At 40.6% G+C, this 22,386-nt stretch overlaps 1 protein-coding gene across 2 annotated transcripts in view; it reads left to right on the forward strand.

Moving 5' to 3' along the window:
* CFAP58 (cilia and flagella associated protein 58) overlaps positions 1-22,386 on the forward strand; it is a 106,034-nt gene that overhangs the window by 39,220 nt on the left and 44,428 nt on the right. For both annotated transcript variants that reach the window (XM_045438828.1, XM_045438827.1), the window contains exons 12-15: positions 8,166-8,306; positions 9,528-9,751; positions 12,456-12,567; positions 14,809-14,913. In XM_045438828.1, coding sequence (XP_045294784.1) covers positions 8,166-8,306; positions 9,528-9,751; positions 12,456-12,567; positions 14,809-14,913 — 582 coding nt within the window. The remainder of the gene's footprint in view (positions 1-8,165; positions 8,307-9,527; positions 9,752-12,455; positions 12,568-14,808; positions 14,914-22,386) is intronic.

Here is a 22,386-nt window from a genome sequence, read left to right on the forward strand (position 1 = left end):
AGAGGGTTTTTTTTTTTTGCCTTTCCAAGGACAAAAGGCCCACCAGGAGCTGTTGAGTGGCCAATTCAACTTCAGGGAACAGAGGTACCCTCAGATGGATGATATCCTGGTCCCAGCTTTTTGCTCTGTGCCACAATAGACTCCAGCCACTGGGTGTGCACTGTGTGACTACTTTTCTGGGACAGAACAGTGAAGGGCTTGCTGTGAGTCTCTCCTCCAGAGGAGGGGAGTGGTCTGAGTTTTGCTGGGCCTTTTAGGATTTGGTGTTTCGAAACCCAGCCATTGGCCAGAAATAAAACACAGAACTGTGGCACTGGGAAGACAGGTTAAGGATAGGGATCTGATGAAAGCCTGGGTCATTTTTCTGTGAGTTCCTCCTGAACAGCAGAGGCTGTGGGTTCCCATCTCAGGGGAGGAGAGGACGGGATGATGCCATCTTCCACCCACCCCCCTGCATACCAGCAGTATCAGACTTCAGAGAGAAACACAGCACCATCTAGTAGAGGCCTAAATTGCTTCCACCAAGCCCCGCCCACCTACACCTTCCAGGCATATCTCCACTAGGGCAAGTTGGCCTGAACCAGAGTAGCAGGACCCTTGTCCAGAAGACCAGCACAAATCCCTTCCACCTGCTTTGTCTACATTTTATAGTGTGCTGCAATGTTTCAGCTCTAAGGGGAAACTGGATCTAGCTTCATTTGGGTTTCTTTTTGTTTGTTTGTTCATTTTCTTTGCTTCTCTTTTTGTTTGTGTTGTTTTCTTTTTCTTTCTTGGGTACAGAAAGAGAAAATTTGTTGTTCTATTTTATTTTCTTTATTGTTAAACCTTTTTTGAATTTTTAATTTCTTTTTAAAAATATTTTTTCTTGGGGCGCCTGGGTAGCTCAGTCGGTTGAGTGTCTGCTTCTCTGATGAACATGGATGCAAAAAGTTTCAACAAAATACTAGCAAATCAAATCCAACAATACATTAAAAGAATTATTCACTATGACCAAGTGGGATTTATTCCTGGATTGCAGGAGTGGTTCAATATCTGCAAATCAATCAATGTGATATACCACATTAATAAAAGAAAGGGTAAAAACCATATGATCATTTCTGTAGATGAAGAAAAAGCATTTGATAAAGTATAGCATCCTTTCTTGACAAAAACCTTCAAGAAAGTAGGGATAGAATGAACATACCTCAACGTCATAAAGGCCATATACTAAAAACCCACAACTAATGTCATCCTCAGTGGGAAAAAAACTGAGAGTTTTCCCGTTAAGGTCAAGAACATGACAGGCATGTCCACTCTCACCACTATTGTTCAACATAGTACTGGAAGTCCTAGCCTCAGCAATCAGGCAACAAAAAGAAATAAAAGGCATCCAAATTGGCAAGGAAGACGTCAAACTTTCACTCTTTGCAGATGACATGATTCTCTATGTAGAAAACCCAAAAGATTCCACCAAAAAAATTGCTTGAACATGAATTCAGCAAAGTTGCAGGATATAAAATTAATGTACAGAAATCTGTTGCATTTCTATATACCAATAATGAAGCAACATAAAGAGAAATCAAGGAATTGATCCCATTTACAATTGCACTAAAAACCATAAGATACCTAGGAATAAACCTAACTAAAGAGGTAAAATATCTGTACGCTGAAAACTATAGAATGCTAATGAAAGAAATTGAAGAAGACACAAAGAAATGGAAGAACATTCCATGCTTTGGAAGACCAAACATTGTTAAAATGTCTATGCTACCCAAAGCAATCTACACATTCAAGGCAATCCCTATCAAAATGACACCAGCATTCTTCACAGAGCTAGAACAAACAATTCTAAAATGTTTATGGAACCAGAAAAGACCCTGAATACCCAAAATAATGTTGAAAAGAAAACCAAAGCTGGAGGCATCACAATTCCGGACTTCAAGCTGTTATTACAAAGCTGTAGTCATCAAGATGGTATGGTACTGGCACAAAAAGACACATAGATCAATGGAACAGGATAGAGAACCCAGGAATGGACCCACAGATGTATGGCCAACTAATCTTCAACAAAGCATGAAAGAATATCCAATGGAAAAAAGTCTCTCAGCAAACAGTGTTGGGAAAACTGGACAGCGACTTGCAGAAGAATGAACCTGGACCACTTCTTTATACCATACATAAAAATAAATTCAAAATGGATGGAAGATGGAAGATGGAAGACAGGAAACCATTAAAATCCTAGAGGAGAAAACGGCAACCTCTTTGACCTCGACTGCAGCAACTTCTTACTAGACATGTCTCTGGAGACAAGAAAAGCAAATATGAACTACTGGGACCTCGTCAAGATAAAAATCTTCTGCACAGCAAAGGAAACAATCAACAAAACTAAAAGGCAACCGACGAAATGGGAGAAGATATTTGCAAATGACATATCAGATAAAGGGTTAGTATCCAAAATCTATAAGGAACTTATCAAACCCAACACCCAAAAAACCAGAATAATCCGGTGAAGAAATGGGCAGAGTACATGAATAGACACTTTTCCAAAGAAGACATCCAGATGGCTAAGAGACACATGAAAAGATGCTCAACATCACTCATCATCAGGGAAATACAAACCAAAACCACAATGAAATACCACCTCACATCTGACAGAACGGCTAACATTAACAACTCAGGAAGCAACAGATGTTGATGAGGATGTGAAGAAAGGGGAACCCTTTTGCACTGTTGGTGGGAATGCAAACTGGTGCAGCCGCTCTGGAAAACAGTATGGCGGTTCCTCAAAAAGTTAAAAATAGAACTACTCATGACCCAGCAATTGCACTTCTAGGTATTTATACAAAAGATACAAAAATGCTGATTCCAAGGGGCACATGCACCCCAATGCTTATAGCAGCACTATCAGCAATAGCCAAATTATGGAAAGAGCCCAGATGTCCATCAACTAATGAATGGATAAGAAGATGTGAGATACATATACAATGGAAATTACTCTGCGGTCAAATAGAATAAAATCCTACCACTTGCAACAACATGGATGAAAGTAGAGTGTATTATGCTAAGTGAAATAAGTCAGTCAGAGAAAGACAAATATCATATGATTTCACTCATATGTAGAATTTAAGGAACAAAACATAGGGGCAGGGGAGGAAAAATAAAATAAGATAAAAATAGGGAGGCAAACCGTGAGGGACTCTTAGAGTAAACACTGACGGTTGATGGAGGGGTGAGTTGAATCAGGGTGATGGGCGTTAAAAAGGGCACTTGCTGGGATGAGAACTGGATGTTATAGATAAATGATCAATCACTAAATTCTACTCCTGAAACCAATACTATACTATAAGTTAACTAACTTGAATTCCAATAAAAAATAAATTAATTTAAAAAATTATAACAAATCTGCATTTAAATGCATTTCCATATAAAGAAATATAAATATATATTTTTAAATTGGAAAATATCCTTCATCTTTGCCCCTGTTCTCCTTGTTCGAAGGAATAGTTTTGTAGATGGTAGCTTGTTTCACCCTGGAGCCTGTAGTGGGACGGGTTTATTAATCATTGAATGAATCGGAAGAATCTTTTTATAAACAGTGCTTCACCCATCGGCCTCATGGACCCATGTTAGCAAGGCTTCAGTGTAGCTCTATTTGGTACATCATGACATTGACCCTCATCAAAAGATTATGACCCTATGAGTGGGGTCCAAGGTGGAGCTAAACTGCCTTCTATAAAATTCTGCTTTAGATAAAGCAATGTCCTATGCAAAAGATCAATTGTTCCTAATTCCCTAGAGTTTGACTTGGTTATTATTTGTTTCAATTATGCCCTCCATCATCATACATGTACAGCTCCAAAGAAGCGTCATAATAAAATGAAGGGCAATAGAGCTGGTATTTGGTCCTGTACCAGCACAGCTGGCGGCTGGCGAACATGAAAGATGATTAAAGGGCTTCTACCCTAGAGAGTCTGCTCTAAACGGGGAATCCCAAGTCTGGATAGCTTTGGACCGTTGATTATAGAAAGGTGATTGGTTGCTTTGGACTTCCTATGAAACCAGGGTGACTTTTTTTCCCTGGCATTTGCCATTGAGGCAAGAATGAGGAACAGAAAAAGGATGTCTGCTTAATCTATTTGAGGTTATCCAATGGTGCCTCGGCTGGATAATTTTGGCCTATCATTAGGCCTGCTTGACATTCTTTAGAAAAATATGACAGCTCAAATGTGGAGTTTCAGCCTCTTGCCTTTTTAGCCTCATATTTGAATCATGTTTCACACAGGTTTCTGGATTTCATGCATCTGAAGTTCGCAAACCAAAACCATGGAGGGAAGGGCAGATTTTCTAGTACCTTTGCTCCAAGAGACATTTAGCCTCTTATTGTTGGGCTCTACAAAGCTTCGTGGGCACCTAATTTCTCCTGGAAGGGCAAGCCCCAGCCTGTGTTTTAGACCGTGATACGCCTTTTGACAGGACAACCCAATTTACTACTTCTCCAAGATGACAAAGAGTTGTCCATAATGGATCACCCTTGTCCCCGTTCATCCCCCCTCAAAAGAAACATCTTGCTCCTTCCATATTTCTTTTCCTTTTTCAGTTGCTCCCAGGCCTTACTGACTTCTCAGGATTCTAGACATTGTCAGCACATTATGGTTATGACAGAATGTCAATAGTCCTCTGAGACATTGCTGCATGTGCGTTCATCTGTCCATTCTGTCCCAGTCTTGTTTCATCAGTGCTGACGGAGCCCTCTCATTTGGAGTGTCCTAACAAGCCCCTGATTCTGCCTCGTCACCTTCAAATCATCCCACATCAGTCTGACAGCACTTTGATTCCTGGTGAATAATTCAGCAGCAGATTCTCTATGTCCAGAGCCCTGCATCACATTAGCAACTGGCTTCAGGGCATCTTATCCTTTTACTTAGTGGACTTTCTAGGGTGACCTGGATGGGAGCTGCTACATAGACAGAGAGGGGGAGGGAAAGAAAGCCTAATTATTCTCACGACTAGAAAACTTTAGGTGGTCCTATTAGTCTTAGATGTAAACAGATGATTTCTGTGAAACCCAGTGAATGTTGGGATCATGTACGAATGGGTGAAACACCTGTGAGTATGGTTCTTGAGATATGATTTATACCTGCAGCCAAATTGGATGATATCTATTCCGTAAACACCTATCACAAAACCGTATGATTGTGGAGGCAGTGACTAAAGAGTGTGTCCCGTCATTGCATTACAATTACAACTTCATACCACTGGTAACACTTTCAGAGACGTGGATACCTCAGGTCCCACCTAGAACATTGCTTGATGGGCTTTTGGGAGCCCAGCTATTGTTACCATCTTTCCTGGGTGAGACAGCTCAGATTTATAGCTGCTAAATGCATTAGGCTCAAGGTGTTTTGTTGATGTTAACATTTGCTGCCATAGTCTAATGCCACATCTTGTTTACAGCCCATAAATTTATGACATAAGGAGACCACTCAGAATTTTGATATATTATGGGAAAAAAAACACACACAGCAATGCCAAACGCGTGAACGGTTTTACATTTCAGACAGATACTTTTACACACCGTTGATTGCATTTTAATATAACAGGGGTTTCATTTTGTTCTGCTGATGGATTCTGATCAGCTCTTGGCACTTAGGAACAGGGAAGTGAATGTTGCACATCTGGGAAAATAAAAGTTTTATTAAAGAAAACATGAGCCAAACAGGTATTTATGGCTGCCTTCACTGTCACCTTAACTGATTAAAGAAAGAGAGAGGCTGGTTCTTTGCTTTCTTTCCCAACAGGATTGCCAAAGTAGTAAGTATTAGACCAGATCCTTTCTCAATAAGTATTTGCTTTTGCTTATCCCTGTACCAAAAACATATTCGTGAATGAACAAAACGAAATGTCATAAAAGAAACCTTTGGTTTCACAGTAGCCGGATGCCTTTAGTTTGTGACATTACACGTCTATTACTAGGTGCGCAGTATCTTCTACTGTTTGGATAAGCTTGAGGTATGGAGTTAATGACTCTTAGCCTCCGTGAGTCCAACCTAACTAGAGTTGGGTTGGGTCACAGGCATTTGCAAATATGGGGCTTTCTGTCATCCCAGTGAACTTTCTGGATGGGTGGAGGTGGTGGTGGTGGTGGTGGTGGTGGTGGTGGGGCTCCCAATACTTACTTGAAGGAAAATTTTATTACTTTCTCACTGTCTTTTGCCAGCCAGCAAACCATTGAAAAGTTGGAGCCTTACTATCATCTTGTCATCCCCCTTGTGTTTCCAGGCATGCGTAATAACAGAGCTCTATTCTTATTTGTTACTTTTTGTGCTGAGCCCGTCTATGATAAAAACCTGTCCTTCCCATGTGGAAGTGGAACCTCTCAAAGACATACTTTTGTTTCCTTTAATATGAATCCCTCTGTGGCTCCCCATTGCAGACTCTGTCCAGTGTGTGGCACACAAAACCTTTCCCAGTCTGGTTCAGCTTTACCTCCTGCTGTTCCCTACCTAACACTAATCCAGCCACACTGGATGTTGGCTGTGTGGTGAACATACCAGGTACTTTACAATTTGCATGCTTGGCTGTTTAATGCCTTCCCCCAACACAAGTCTCTGCATTTAGGAACTTATCTGTCAGTTGCCAAGGCTCCAACTGGTTCTTCCCTCTAACCCCTGGGCAGGCAGGAATTAGAAACTCCCATGTCCTTTTTCACTCAGTAGATAGCATTTGCACATTGTGATGTGGTTTTATTTGTCATTTCTAACAGATGATGAATCTTTCAAGTTTTATTCTTGTATTTGACTTACAATAATTGGGCGGTGATAACAGTGGGGCTACAGGGTTTGGAATCAGAAGATCTGGGTTGGAATCCAAACTCTGCTACTTACTAGCTGTGTGACCGTGTGCAAGTTAATTTGCTTTTCTTTGTCTCTTACGGATCACATTTGTTTTTGTTTTTTTTTTAATGTTTATTTATTTTTGAGACAGAGAGAGACAGAGCATGAACGGGGGAGGGGCAGAGAGAGAGGGAGACACAGAATCAGAAGCAGGCTCCAGGCTCTGAGCCATCAGCCCAGAGCCTGACGCGGGGCTCGAACTCACGGACCGCGAGATCATGACCTGAGCTGAAGTCGGACGCTTAACCAACTGAGCCACTCAGACGCCCTTTTTTATTTTTATTTTTTAACGTTTATTTATTTTTGAGACAGAGAGTCTTACGGATCACATTTGTAAACTGGGGACAAGAGTAGCTATGCAAGATGCCTGGTATCAAAATGCCTGAGATATTGTAGGTCACAAACATACTTGTGGAATTGGAGTGAATGTGTCCTTTGATGAGAGGTATTTTCTTTCTGAAACTGACTAGTCCACGGCACCCTGTCTCCATCACTCTTACGATTTCCATGTGACCTCAAGAGCCTCAAGATCTGAGCTCTCCCCGGAAGTCTCCCTGACAACCATAGTCCTCTAACCTCCTATAACATCCATTCACTGTCTGTGTGCTAATAAAGATACTGAAAAATCGCTGCCTGGACTTGTTAATGTTCATATAATACTTGTATATCTTATCTTCTCATCTAGATTGGAAGCATCTTAGGGATAGGATCTATGTATCTTTTTGCACCATGACATCTCTTCTGTTCCATCAAGACATTTTATAAGACAGACACTTGGTTGTTCTTTGTTAATTTAATTTTTGCTTGCAGTAGGCTTTATCTTTACAGTTGATATGCCCGTGGTGTTCGGACCATTACAGGAGCTGATGCATGCAAAGACCCTCCCTCACCCCTCCGTACCCCTACATCCTCCTCTGCACTATTCTTTGTGAATTCTCACCTTGTTTAGCTGGTGAGAGAAGTGCTGCTGAATACCAATGAAGCCTCTGCTACACATATATAGAAAGATGATGGAAATCCCTCAAGGGCACAACTCATAGAATAAACATGACCACTGTAATGTTCACTGCTGTTTCTTTACAGGCCTCTGTGTGTGTGTGTGTGTGTGTGTGTGTGTGTGTATGTGTGTGTGTGTGTGTAGCTTGTTTTGCTTGTGAGAGTGATCAGGCCATATTAAGCGAAACATCAGAGGAAAGTATAAGAAGAACAACTCTACATCTGATCCTGGGCCCTGCAGTCCAGGCTGGTATTGCCACAGAGTGAACTTTGTCTGTACCTTTTGCTCTTTGTCAGGCCGAGCTGCAGAAGCTCAGACAACAAGCTCTGGAGACCAAGCACTTCATTGAAAAGCAGGAAGTGGAGGAAAGAAAGCTCCTGCGGATCATTGCTGAGGCCGATGGGGAGAGGCTGAGACAGAAGAAGGAATTAGACCAGGTAGGAACATCTCCTCACCAGACCTCATCAGCAAGCACAACTGTGTGATTCAGCTTTTCATGAATCCTCATTCTTTATGCTCTTACATTCTATTTATTGGAAGAACAGCAGCAGCAGAAGATCCGTCTTCTGTTGATTAATTATGAAATATTTGTTCATTATTCAAGTCATATTTATGAGCATTTACTGTCCTCCAGGCACTGGGGATACACTGACCAACAAGAAAATAAGGTCCTTATTCTCAGGGAGTTTACATTCTAGTATAATATAAGTGCTCACATATAATTGTAATTAAAAATGGCATAATTCCAGGGCTAGAAACTCAAATGCATAATTAGGGGGTTAGAAACTTACATACTGTCAGGGGCACCTGGGTGGCTTAGTCAGTTAACCATCTGACTCTTGATTTTGACTTGGTCATGATCTCACAGTTTGTGAGATAGGGCCCTGGGTTGGGCTTTGCACTGACAACTCAGAGAAGTCTGCTTGGGATTCTCTCTCTGCCTCTCTGTCTCTGCCCCTCCCCAACTCGTTCCTTCTCTCTCTCAAAATAAATAAACAGAAAAAAAAAAAAAAGAAAGAAACTTAAATAAGCTTTCAGAGATTTGGGAGAGTGAAAAAAAGAGAAGTGGAAACTGGTAAGAGCTAGCCCATCATAAAGTCATTCAAATTTTAACATTTATAGGGGCGCCTGGGTGGCTCAGTCAGTTAAACATCTGACTCTTGATTTTGGCTCAGGTATTGATCTCATGGTTTGTGAGTTTGAGCCCCGAGTTGGGCTCTTCACTGACAATGCAGAGCCTGTTTGGGATTCTCTTTATCCCTCTCTTTCTGCCCCTCCCCCATTCATGTGCGCACATGCACGTTCTCTCTCTCTCTCTCTCTCTTTCTCTCTCTCTGTCAAAATAAACAAATACACTTAAAAATTTAATATTTATAAAATAATGGGTTGGGTAAAAACCAAACTGATGGACCAAGAATTATTGGATGATGATGATGATGATTGATGATTTGTTGTACCCTTTCTCTTTCCAAAGGGACTGCAAATGCATGGAAGGAGCCCAGTGTTGACTGTCTAGCAGGGTCTTTCCAGTGCCCTGCCCACTGGGTACCTAGCATACAGGGGCATTTGAGACATCTTTGACAGAATGAAAGAGGCTGCCATAATGTAAAGTGAGACTTTTTGTTCCCTGACAGCCATGCCTTTCCTGATTTTTCTAGGTCATCAGCGAGAGAGATATTCTCGGGTCTCAGCTTGTCCGGCGCAATGACGAATTGGCTTTGCTCTATGAGAAGATCAAGATCCAACAGTCCGTGTTGAATAAAGGCGAGAGCCAGTACAACCAGAAGGTGGAGGACGTGAGAATTCTCAAACTTGAGATTAAGAAACTTCGCCGGGAAAAGGGGATTCTTGCCAGGAGTGTGGCAAATGTTGATGAACTCAGGTAATAGAAGACCTTTCAGAGCTGAGGGCACAGTAGCCTGAGGGGAGCTCCTGAAATGACCTTATGTTCATGCTTGTGTGTCATGGAAAGTCTTTCTCAAGTTGTACAAAATAATTTTTTATATGATGAAATTATTAACGAATAATGAGAACAACTTTTCCATAATTCAGAATCTATGTTGTGCCCATTCTATGTCACAAAAGAATGGACTCATTTCCATTCAGGGAAATGTAAGTGAGGGCAAAAAGATTTTTTTAGAAATGTATTCTGGATTTAAAAAAAAGAAATTTGAAAACAGACCACAGACAAACTAGTTACAATGCAGAAAATAATTTCCCCCAATGAGCTGTTTAGACTTCTTTTAAGAAGGCAGTGTGCAAGCAATGGATCAGCAACATTTACGTTCGGTCCTGGGAAGATTTGCACATCTTTTTTTCTTGGAATTATATACAGAATGAAAAGAAGAGAAAAATTTAATTTTATCACGATTTGAAAAACTCTGTTTCCTTAGAAGGCAGCCAAATTTTATGTCTCACTCTTGATTTATCTTCCGCAGCTTTTACTTTAGCTTAGTGTGCCTTCTTCTTGCCTTAAATCTTACATTATACAAGATCTACTTCCCCTTTGGGAAAACATCACCATGTTTTATATAGGCAATTGCAGGAAACCAAATAAGAGGACTGGTGTTGTTTCAGTAGCTATCCTTATTCCCCCCAGACTTATAGATGAACAGTATCCTTGACCACCTTGGGACAAGGACACGGTTTGCATCTGCTTCTTAAATGAATTAAGTTAAAAGATAGTTTTGATATTTAGATGCAGTGAATATATTCCGGAATAGCAAGAGAAGTTGCCACTATCCAGGATGGATCAATACTTTTTATTTTTTTTTTAGAGTCGCTCGTATTTCAGGTGATGAAAGTAGTACAAATTCATTGTAGAAAATGTGGGAAATGAAGAAAAAATATAAAGAAGGGATTAGAAAATCACTCATAAGTTTGCTAACCAGAGATACCAACCATTGACATTTCGAAGACAAATGGATTCATTCTAAGTAGCTATTGAATGATCTCGAAGATCATCACTAAACTTGCCAGCCATGAGTTATTTTTGTTATATACACGAAGGACCAAATTCTACCCATTCCTTGTCAGTATGACTGGTTTGTTGGTAATAGATTTTATTTTTCTTTTCAATGGGAGGACAACTTAGGAAAGATATTGGAGGCAAGCAGGCATGAATTCCAATCTCAGACTTGCCACCCACAAGCTGTGTGACCTTGGGCAATTCATTACACTTCTCTGAGCTTTAGGCTTGTAGTTAAAATTAAACACGGAAACAAACACAATGTGCCTAGCACAGGGTCTAGTACAAAATAAGCTGTCAGTGACAGTAGCTAATACTCCTGCCCTCCTGTCTGACGGCGCTCTAGATAATCGAAGTGTTAAAAATATGCTTTTAATTCTAAGCAGCTTGTTCTCAGCTCCCTGTTGAGTGAACATCGTGCAGTTAATTCTAATGGTTTGTCTTGCTAATGAGGGGAAGTTGTATTATTGGTTTAAATGAAGCAATTAAGTAAAAGAGATGGCTTGGTATTAGTAATCTGCACACCCACAGCAGACGAGGACAGATAATAATATCCTTGTTGCCCGTATCAGTGTGAGTGTTTGCTTCTTCTCCGCCCCCCAGCAAAGCGTCTTGTTCAATAGGGTGGCAGCCAGCTCACAGGGTACTGCGAATGGCTATCGCACAGTACCTATTAGCTGGAGATTTCCGCAGTTTGGAGAAGTAGGTTTGAGCCAGAGCTAGCTCTTCAGGACCGTTGCAGCCATCTGTGTAGTTGTGGAATATGAAATAAAATATCACTCCCAACTCGGTGTTTCTCAATCCTGGCTGTACCTTAGAATTACCAGGAGGACTCTAAAACCTATGAAACCTGGGGCACCTGGGTGGCTCAGTCGGTTAAGCGTCTGACTGGCTCAGGCCATGATCTCATGGTTCGTAGGTTTGAGCCCCGCGTCGGACTCTGTGTTGCCAGCTTGGAGCCTGCTTTGAATTCTGTGTCTCCCTCTCTATGCCCCTCCCCTGCTTGCACTCTGTCTCTGTCTCTCAAAAATAAATAAACACTAAAAAAATTAAAAAAAAAAAAACACAACAACTATGAAACCCAAGTAACATGCTAGATGAATTAAGGCAGAATTCCTGTGGGATTTGGTCTAGGCAAAGGTAGGTTGTAAGGCTCCCCCAGGTGATTCCAGGGTGCAGGCGGGTACAATGTACCGCCCTGATTGGTGTCAGGTTAACACCGGAGCCTCAGTGTCTTGCAGTCAGGTGCTGTATTTTGAAGCAGAACATAAAAGATATATTGTTCTTTATATGGAGATATTTAGAAGCATTGAAAGGTATATTAAAATTCTCATAATTTACTTCCTCCCTGTTCTTTCCATACACTTCTAAATTCCTTGGGTATTCAGAATCATGATTCTGAAGCTCTGGTCCTTTCATTAAAGAGAAAGCTGGAGTCTGCTTTCTGTAGGGATTGGTAACATGTGTGTCTGGCTCAGATTGGGGGCTGGTCTTGGTTCACAGAAGTCTCCCTCATTCCAACTTTTTATGTAAGATGTAGTGTGTAGATAGCCACATAAAGACATGATTTTCAAATGGGAGGAGAATTTCTCTGCAAAAGAAAGTTCATCTTTTTTAGGCAGGAGTTTTTTCACATGCAAAGAGAATTCTTGAAGGAGAGGACGCGATGCCGAGCCCTGGAGGAGGAACTGGAGAACCCCATGAACGTGCACAGATGGAGGAAGCTTCAGGTAACACCTGGCAGAACTTTCCTCTCTTCCCCGAATCTCTTCTTCTGCCCTGCACGGTGTCCTAGCTAAAGCACAGTAAGAAGCTTAGTTTTATTTAATCCTATGCAAATTGTTACCTAACATGTAAGGCTGGATCGAATGTCAGTTGGGTTGTTCCAAACCCAGATAGTTTACTTGGGTTTTGTTTAAAAAGTCTTGGACAAGGGGGTCTGTGTGGCTCAGTCAGTTGAACACTCAGCTCTTGATCCTGGGGTCGTGGAATCTAGTGTTGTGTCAGCCTCCGCACTGAACATGGAGTCTGCTTAAGATTCTCTCTCTCCCCTTCTCCCTCTTTCCCCAACCCTATCTCAAAAAAAAAAAAAAAAAAAAAAAAAAAAGTCTTGGACAAAATCCCTTCTGTTTAAAGAAAACCCAGGGAAAGATGTGAACTTGCCTCACCAATTGACATTTTTCTTGTTAAAGTAGTTTTGGTCAACCAGTTATCCTGAGGCTGCCTGTCTTGGATTGGTAATTGCCTTTAGCTATATTGGCCACAAGCGTCTATGCTGTCTTTCAGTTGGTCTTTGCATTCTTTGATTTCCTGCAGGAAATAAGGCCCCCCCCCCCTTTTTTTTTTCTTTTGAAGGACTAGCATTGTGTTAGCCAAACCCTTTCTCTTAGGATCTGGGGACATAGCTGAAGTCTCACTGTCAGGTGATGGATAACAAACCTCATATTTTATTTTATGATTTCCTGATAGATGTTCCCACCAGCCCTGCAGATAACAGTTAAAGACAAGCTCTGCTTTATTCAAGGAAAAGACGGCCATCTCTGATGGTTGTACCCAGCCACGTGGGTGCCAGGAGGGGCTTGGGCTACACGAACAATTAGGGTTTGGGAAGGATACAAGTACACGATGTAAGAAAGAGCAATCAGCCAAGTCAGTTTTTGGTTTTCATTTCTATTTTTTTTTCCTTTTAATGAAGAAACCATTAAAGATAATGCATTATAAATTGTTAGGTAAACATGAGGCCTGAATTTTAACAACATCTAGTCTTGCCAGATGAATGTGTGCCAAATCTAGTCCCAGTTTGTGGATATCAGTTGGCACTGCTTAGTATTTCTTAAGCAAAGTCAAAGTCAGTGAAATGTTTTCTCCCCACCTCTTCTCGACCCTCATTTATTCCTCTTTAAATGCCAAGAGTGGTGTCATTTACTAAACTAACAATAATATGGATGTGTCTGGGGAAGTAGAGCTAAAGACTTAAAATTCATTTACTGTCACATTAGTTTATTCCATGTGTTTTCAAGCAGATCTTTAAAGTTTCCAATTCCATGTCAATTTCTATTTAAAAATTAGAAAATATTGGGGAGGCAGATGAAAATATTTAGCTGCTAGATTAATTCAAAATGTCAGTACAGTTGAAAGCAGAGCTTTGGCTCAAAGTCGAGAGGACAGATTATCAATTTATAATTGTAGAGTTTGTTTGAATTTGTACAATTCAAAGGTGCATCAAACCTTTACGGATTGATAACCCCATTTGAGAGCTAAATGCCCTGGTCGTGTTTTGCTGCCAATGATTAGCAGAGGTCTACATCCTAGAAACCTTCCCCATCTTAGGCTATAATGAATCTTCTTGTTGGCAATTACCAAAGGAGAATCCTGAGTTTGAATACATTAGGGAACCCTGTCTCATTCATTTGGAAACAGAGGGCATAGGAAGAAAAGCCTCAGAACATAGTAATGAAGAACCACAGGCTTTAGAGCCAGGCATGTCTGGGCTTGAATCCAGCTCTGACCCTCACCGGTATGGGTAAATGACTTAATCCTCTGAGCCTCAGTTCCCTTATCTGTAAAAGGGGAAGACTAATACTGTCTCTTAGGACTGTCATGTGCCTAAAATTTGATACTGTACAAAAAGCCCTTAGCATGGTGTCTGGATGGTGGCAAAGAATCAGGTAAAATGCACGGTAGCTATCATTATTGTTGTTATTAGTATTATCCCACTGGCGGAATAAACATATTTGCTGTCCACTTATTGGCTAACTAGAGCCAGTAGATAAGACATTAGCCAAGCTTCAATCTTTTTTGATGGCCGTTGCCATCTGTTATGCTTTCTTAGTTTTTTGGTTCTAATTCTCTCTGAGTTGGGTCTGCAGGTTTGCAATAAATTTTAACAAAACAATAATTATTTTACACAGGGACCTCAGTGCTTTGAACTAATGATAGCTCAGCTCCTTTATTTTGTTCCCTTTGAACAGGCCAGTGACCCCAGTACCTATGAGCTGATACAGAAAATTCATACCCTGCAGAAGCGTCTCATCAGCAAGACAGAGGAGGTGGTTGAAAAAGAGCTGCTCCTGCAGGTAGTACTTTCGTTTTCTGTACTCACTGAGCAAGCATGTTTTCTGGGCATCACCATCTCCAGGACTGTTTTTCGAATTAGCTAGTTGGCAGCATTGCATGCCCCATTTTTAACTGTAGATGGCAACAGTGACTCACACACAGAGAACAAACAACATGATTAATTGCTCTTTTATGCTGCCATCACTGATATTTCAAGAATTCTGGAAAATTAAGTTGGGTAATGTGAGCTTTTATCCCTCACTTCTCTACAGTTTTATTTGTCAGATTCTTTTAAATACTTTTCTTTATATCTTCATATAATGGAAAATGCTATGATTTTGATTTTGAAAATAAGCTTTCACATAGAGCGCAGATGATCTGTCCTCTTGAAGATTTGTGAGATGCACTGGAAGGAAAGACTTCTTTTTGTGAATTGTATGCAATCAGTTATTCTGGAGCAATCAGGAATGGTAGCATCCTTTCAGGCCTGTGTCTTTGCGAGAATAAGCCGTCACCACCATTATGACCACCATGCCAAATACCGTGCGGGTGGCTTTCCCTACTGGTCTCGGTTCCTTTTCACAGTTTGGGGGCGTGGGAGTGGGTCTTATCACCCCCAATCAGCAGATGAGGAAGCCGGGCTCCCAGAATTCCGTGTGGACAAGAATGTTAGCTCCGGTGTTTGGTGGACTGAGTTGAATCTTGTCTTTGCCAATTTGCAGCTGCATGAGGGTAACCTCTCTGTACCTGGGATTCTTAACCTGTATTATGGGACAATAACAGAACCTGTGGAAAGGGACGTTGTGAAGACGGAAAGAGCTTAGTATTCTGCTTGGCACATAATGTCTAATGAACATTGGCAATTATTCTTATTATTTCTAATTCCAAAACCTGTAATCTTAACTGCTGGGTTACCATTAGTAAGAGCAGGAACTTCTGTACGTGAGCAAGGGGTGTTTGCCCCTTCTCTTTTACACTTTACCTTAAAAAAGACATTTTCCCTGAAGTTGGGTATATGGTAAGTAGCTTTCCAGAACATAGCTATGCTGAGCGGCCCATGGGAGACAGTCCTCTTTCTTATAGATGAGACTTTGGAGTCAGAAAGATCTTGAATCAGCTCCAGTGCTTTGTATCACATGACTCGGGAGACTTACATAAATTCTCCAAACCTCAGTTTCTCCATCTGTTAAATGGGGACAATAATACTGAATTTCATTATGGGAGGAAGATACTCTCATTAGAGTATACAACTTAGAAATCCTGTTGTGAGGGTAACCACTTAGTGCATGGGCACTGGGGTCTGGCAGGCAGTCCGGGCTCTAAGCTGTGACTCCACAAATGAAGCCACAGTCCCGTCCCAAGGCCACACAACTGGGAAGTGGCAAAGTGGGGACTCAAACTAGACAGTCACCTCCAGAGCCCACACTTTCTACCACTGCATTACTTTGCCTCTCTTATTACTGCCTTGTTGGCTTTAAAAAGAAGCTTTTGTGTTTGCCAAACCTCTGTGTTGTAAGCTTGTTTCGTATTTCATTGACTGCTCTGATTTTATTATTTCTTTCCTTCTATGGGCTTTGGATTTATTCTGTCCTTTTTCTACCTTCTGAAGACTGATGCTTAGCTCACTAATGTTAAATCTACTTTTCTATTAGAAGCATTTACAGCTATAATACGTCTTCTAAATGATTTCTTGAGTTCCTCCCCACAGGTTTTGAGATACAGCATTTTCATTTTCATTTAGTTCTAAATATTTTCTGTTTTCAGAATTATTTCAGAATTATTTCTCCTTCGAGAGTAGTCTTAAAAAGTAGACACTATTCCTCCTGTGGTAATGAAAAGTACAACTTTAAATTTCCAGATATACATACAGTTAAGCTATCTTTTAGTTACTGATTTCTCACTTTTTTTGCATTGTGGTCTGTATTCTACTGATTCTTTGGAATTTGTTGAAACTTGCTTTTGTGACCAGCTAAGGTGGTCAGTTTTTGTAACTGAAGCCTGTGTGCTTGAAAGGGTGATGTACTCTCTAAAGGTTCAAGATTCAGGAATCTCTATGATGTTTATCAGATCAGTCTTCTTTTTATTTTTTTTTTATTTTTTAAATGTTTATTTATTTATTTTTGAGAGAGAGAGACAGAGCACGAGCAGGGGAGGAGCAGAGAGAGAGGGAGACACAGAATCCCAAACAGGCTCCAGGCTCCGAGCTGTCAGCAGAGAGCCTGACACGGGGCTCGAACTCACGAACTGTGAGATCATGACCTGAGCTGAAGCTGGATGCTCAACCAACTGAGCCACCCAGGCTCCCCAGATCAGCCTTCTTAATTGCATTGTCCAGATCTGTATCTTTCCTAATTTTTTTTGTCTGTGTAATCAATGAAAGAAAGTTTAGAGATTTGTCTATTTCTCACTTTTTTTCTTTGCTTTAAGTATACTTTACATTACATTCATAAGTTGAGTAAAAGGTTGCAATTGTTATTGCTCCCTGGTGAATTGTTCCTTTAGTATTATGCAAGAACCTTCCTCAATCCTTAATACTTTTACTTAAAGAATTGTCTGATATTAATTTAGCTCTACCTGGGGTGTTTGTGCATATGGTCTCTATACTTTTAAACTTTTGGTGTCTTTATATTTTAGGTGAGTCTCTTGTAATTAAAAAAAAATTTTTTTAAATGTTTATGTATTTTTGAGAGAGAGAGCGCAAGAGAGCGAGTGGGAGCAGAGGAGGGGCAGAGAGAGAGGGAGACAAAGAATCTGAAGCAGGCTCCAGGCTCTGAACTGTCAGCACAGAGCCCGATGTGAGGCTTGAACCCATGAACTGTGAAATCATGACCTAAGCTGGAGTCCCGCGCTTAACTGACTGAGCTACCCAGGGGCCCCTCTTGTAATTAAAGAAATTGAATCTGATCTACAGTAAAACCTTGGAGCATAATTCGTTCTGGAAACATGCTTATAACCCAAAGCACTCGTATATCAAAGCAAATTTCCCCATAAGAAATAATGGAAACACAGATGATTCATTCTACAACCCAAAAATATTCATATAAAAATGATTACAATACTGTAATATAATATAAAATAATAATGAAAATACATAATATAAAGAAAAATAAACAAATTAACCCGCACTTAACTTTGAAAGCCTTTGTGGCTGGTGTGAGGGAAACAAGAGAGAGGAGGGTTATTGTGTAGGACAACTTTCACTATCACTAACGGAATCACTGTTGGCTCAGTGGAATCTTTTTCTGCATGGGGGCCATCGTATACACACTTACACGAATGTCAACAATAGTACAGTATTAATAAACTCTTGTCATATACTGTATTTAACATAACTGGTAATAAGGCAGCAGAGGAAAGGGGCTCTATGTGCTGGAAGCCTGACCTAGAATGAAGAAAGCATTCCTAAGCTTACTCTTGGATGGACAAGCACAGGACTGTCCATAGGTGCTTTGAAGTGGCAAAAAATACACTAGTGCCAGTTGTGGGCACCTTCCAATATTTTGAAAAATCACTGGTTTTGGAAAAACACCATAGCCTAAGACTGAGCATCTGAGTATGGGAGATGATCACCCACAATCCTGCAGAGAGAGAGAGAGAGAGAGAGAGAGAGAGAGAGAGAGAGAGAAGAGCCATTGGCTCAGAAGAACCATTGTGATCATGTGACATTCGGTGTCACATACTGCTCACATTGCAAGACATCGCTTGTTTATCAAGTTAAAATTAAAAAGTTTTAAATTTGTGGAACACTAGCAGAACAAGTTACAATCCAAAGTTTTACTATATTTGCCTTTTGATTGGTACATTTAATCCAGATAATTATTGATAATTTTAGGTTTATTTCTACCTACTTATTTTCTATTATTTACCCTGATTATTATTATTATTTTTTTGGTTTGAAAAAGGTCTGTTCCTGCTTTCTTTTTTTTTTTTTTATTTTTTTTATTTATTTATTTATTTTTTTTCAACGTTTATTTATTTTTGGGACAGAGAGAGACAGAGCATGAACGGGGGAGGGGCAGAGAGAGAGGGAGACACAGAATCGGAAACAGGCTCCAGGCTCTGAGCCATCAGCCCAGAGCCCGACGCAGGGCTCGAACCCACGGACCGCGAGATCGTGACCTGGCTGAAGTCGGCCGCTTAACCGACTGCGCCACCCAGGCGCCCCCTGTTCCTGCTTTCTATCGGGTTGAGTTTTCTTTATCCCCTCTTTTTTCCCTCTTCTGGTTACTTCTCTCTCCTCATTACTCCCTACTCTCCTTTTCCTGGTTTATCTATTTATTTTTTCTGAATTGCTGCCACCACTCAATGTAATTCTCATTTTCTGTTTCATGAATTTCCTCAAAAATTGAGCATGCGATGGGGCGCCTGGGTGGCGCAGTGGGTTAAGCGTCCGACTTCAGCCAGGTCACGATCTCGCGGTCCGTGAGTTCGAGCCCCGCGTCGGGCTCTGGGCTGATGGCTCAGAGCCTGGAGCCTGCTTCTGATTCTGTGTCTCCCTCTCTCTCTGCCCCTGCCCCGTTCATGCTCTGTCTCTCTGTGTCTCAAAAATAAATAAACGTTGAAAAAAAAAAAATTGAGCATGCGTAGTGGACGTCAAATCTAAACTAATCTACAGTTGATCCATATGCTTATTCCTAACAATACAAGGACCTGGAGTGCTTTAATGCTAAATACTCACTCCAGTTCTGCCAGCATTAGCCAGCATCATGATTTTATAGAGTCAATGAATACTTATTCAGATTTACCAAGGTGTTTACCAGTTTGGTTTTTTTAATTTTTAAAAAGTATTTATTTATTTTGAGAGAGGGGCGGGTGAGGAGGGGCAGAGCGAGAGGAAGCAAGAGAGAATCCCAAGCAGTGCAGAGCCCGATGTGGGGCTCGATCTCATGAACTGTGAAATCATGACCTGAACCAAAATCAAAAATCGGATGCTTAACTGACTGAGTCACCCACCCTTTTAAAAAAAAAAATTTAAGTAAGCTCTTTGCCCAATACGAGGCTTAGACTCAGGACCCCAAGATTAAGAGCCACATGCCCTACTCACTGAGCCAGTCAGGCACCCCCTGTTCTTTTGTTTTCTATTTCTTCATATCCTCAGTTCCTTTCTTCAAGGTTCCATCTCCTTTTGGAGCCTTCCGTAGTTATTTCAGTGATAAATTTTTCAGAGGTGAACACTCTCCTTTGCTCATCTGAAAATGTTTTTATTTTGGCCATACTTATAACTGATGGAGTCAAAATTCTGTTTTCTGTGTGTACTTTGAAGCTGGACAGCCTTTGTGTTGGTTTCTAGCAATGGCATTGAGAAGTCTGCTATTAGTCTCATTATTCTCAATCCTCTTCAGGCATTTTGTCTTTGCTTCTGTTTGGTTGCTAGTGCTTCCCATTGTCTTTGGTGTCCTGGAGTTTTGCACAATGCATTTGGTATGAATTTGGTTTTGATGACAGTGCTTAGGACTTGCTCTATTTCCTGAATCTGAATCTGTCTTTGAATAGTGTCTCCTTTATCTTCTTTATTCACTCCTTCTGGAACTCTTACCACATATAGGTTGGGTTTTCTCATTCTTTCTTCCTTATCTACTGGCCTCTTTGATATTTTTCTTCTCTTTATCTCTTATGTTACTTTTTCTCAGCTTTATCTTATTATGCACTGAGGTGTGCTTCTCTGCTAATAGCCAGTTGAACAAGACTTGTTTTCACTAAATTTATTTTTATTTTCTAGAGGTTTTTTTCCCATATGACTGGTCTTTGTTGATAGTGTCTTGGTTTTTCTTATGTTTTTTGTTCCTTCCTTTATGTCTTCAAATAATTTAAACATTTATTTTATAGTCTTTATCTGATTGTTCTATAATTTTAAGACCTTGGAGATCTTTGCTATTGTGTATTATAACTGCTGACTTTCATTCATGATGGATCTTTTTCTCTTTGTGTTGTAATTTTGGATTGTGGACTCATTTTCAGAAAAGCTTTATAGGATTCAGGAATGGTTCAGGTTAAGGGTATGCCCTTTCATTTGTTTCTGCCAGGTACCCTAGGAGTGATGAGTTGCTTAAGATATATTTTTATGTTAAAATCTCACCTTGGGACTTCCTGGACTATTTGGTTCATGTATATTAGAACCCCAAACTCTTGTGATGGAAGAGCCATGGATATAAGTTCTCGAGACAGCCAACATTTTTTTCCCCACTCAAAGCCCAGGAGAGATTGTTAGGTTTCTTTGTGGTCTTACTGTGCCAGTGGGTGGATTTCTACCTATTGTCTCTTTTCACTGAGGGTGTAATGCTGTTAAGTCCCTAACTTTATGTGGAGATGTCTCAGTACCAGTTACCTACTTCACACAGGCCTAGCACCACATCTTTTATCCTTTTATGGCCATTAAAACCCAAGCCCGTTGTTCAGTGAGTCCAGCCACTTGTCCCACTCAACCCCCAAGAGGTAGCTGCCCTTATATGCAGTTCACCCTCTGAATTTGACACCCGAGGATCAGACTACTTGTAAACTCCATTTGGTGATCAAAAGAATGTGTTGTTTTACTCAGCAGGTCTAATGCTTTATGGACTTTAGCTTTCAGTCTGCCATATTGTCATAAATAGAAGTTTCTTGTTTTCTCTAATCCCTAGTTTTTTAGTCATAAAATGGGGACTTTTACCCCATTTTATCCCAGTACTTACCCACAGAATTGAATGTGTTAAGTATACAAAAAGATTTGCCAGTATGCTTGGTTATCCTGAACAATGTTCTCATTAACATTATTATTGGTAGTAGTATTAGTACTATTAATATTATTAATCACAAAATAGTTTTTTACAGTTCTCCAAAGTTTAACATCCAGCCTCACTGCTTTTTATTCAGTTCCTCATTTAATCTTTCTTTTGGATGGTTGGGTTGCCCTGTGCCTGCTGCAAGTTTCCTTCTGGGGCTTGCACATCTCCAGACAACATGCTTTATTATCTTGGGGAAGCCCCAGGTACTCCACCGGATTTGACAGTTGCTCAGTTTCATCTGTTTTATTAAATTATTTGAGAAATTCTCTGCACTTAGAACATTTTACAATTAGAAAGATTTTTGGTTGAATTCTTCCGAGTCTCAGAACATTTGTTAAATGACTATTTAATCTGTTGCATGGTGATGAAGAGACCCCATCATTTACCAGCAGCAGATAAGATAGAAGCCTACTTACCCCCAATAGACTGTGAGTTCTTTGAGGAAAGTCACTTGGTAATTTATCTCTTTATTTATTTATTAAAAAAAATTTTTTTTTTAACATTTATTTATTTTTGAGACAGAGAGAGACAGAGCATGAATGGGGGAGGGTCAGAGAGAGGGAGACACAGAATCCGAAACAGGCTCCAGGCTCCGAGCCATCAGCCCAGAGCCTGACGCGGGGCTCGAACTCACGGACCACGAGATCGTGACCTGAGCCGAAGTCGTCCGCTCAACCGACTGAGCCACCCAGGCGCCCCAGTAATTTATCTCTTTAACCCCAATGCCTGATA

This window comes from Leopardus geoffroyi, chromosome D2 (genome assembly GCF_018350155.1).
Source record: "Leopardus geoffroyi isolate Oge1 chromosome D2, O.geoffroyi_Oge1_pat1.0, whole genome shotgun sequence".
NCBI lineage: Eukaryota > Metazoa > Chordata > Mammalia > Carnivora > Felidae > Leopardus > Leopardus geoffroyi.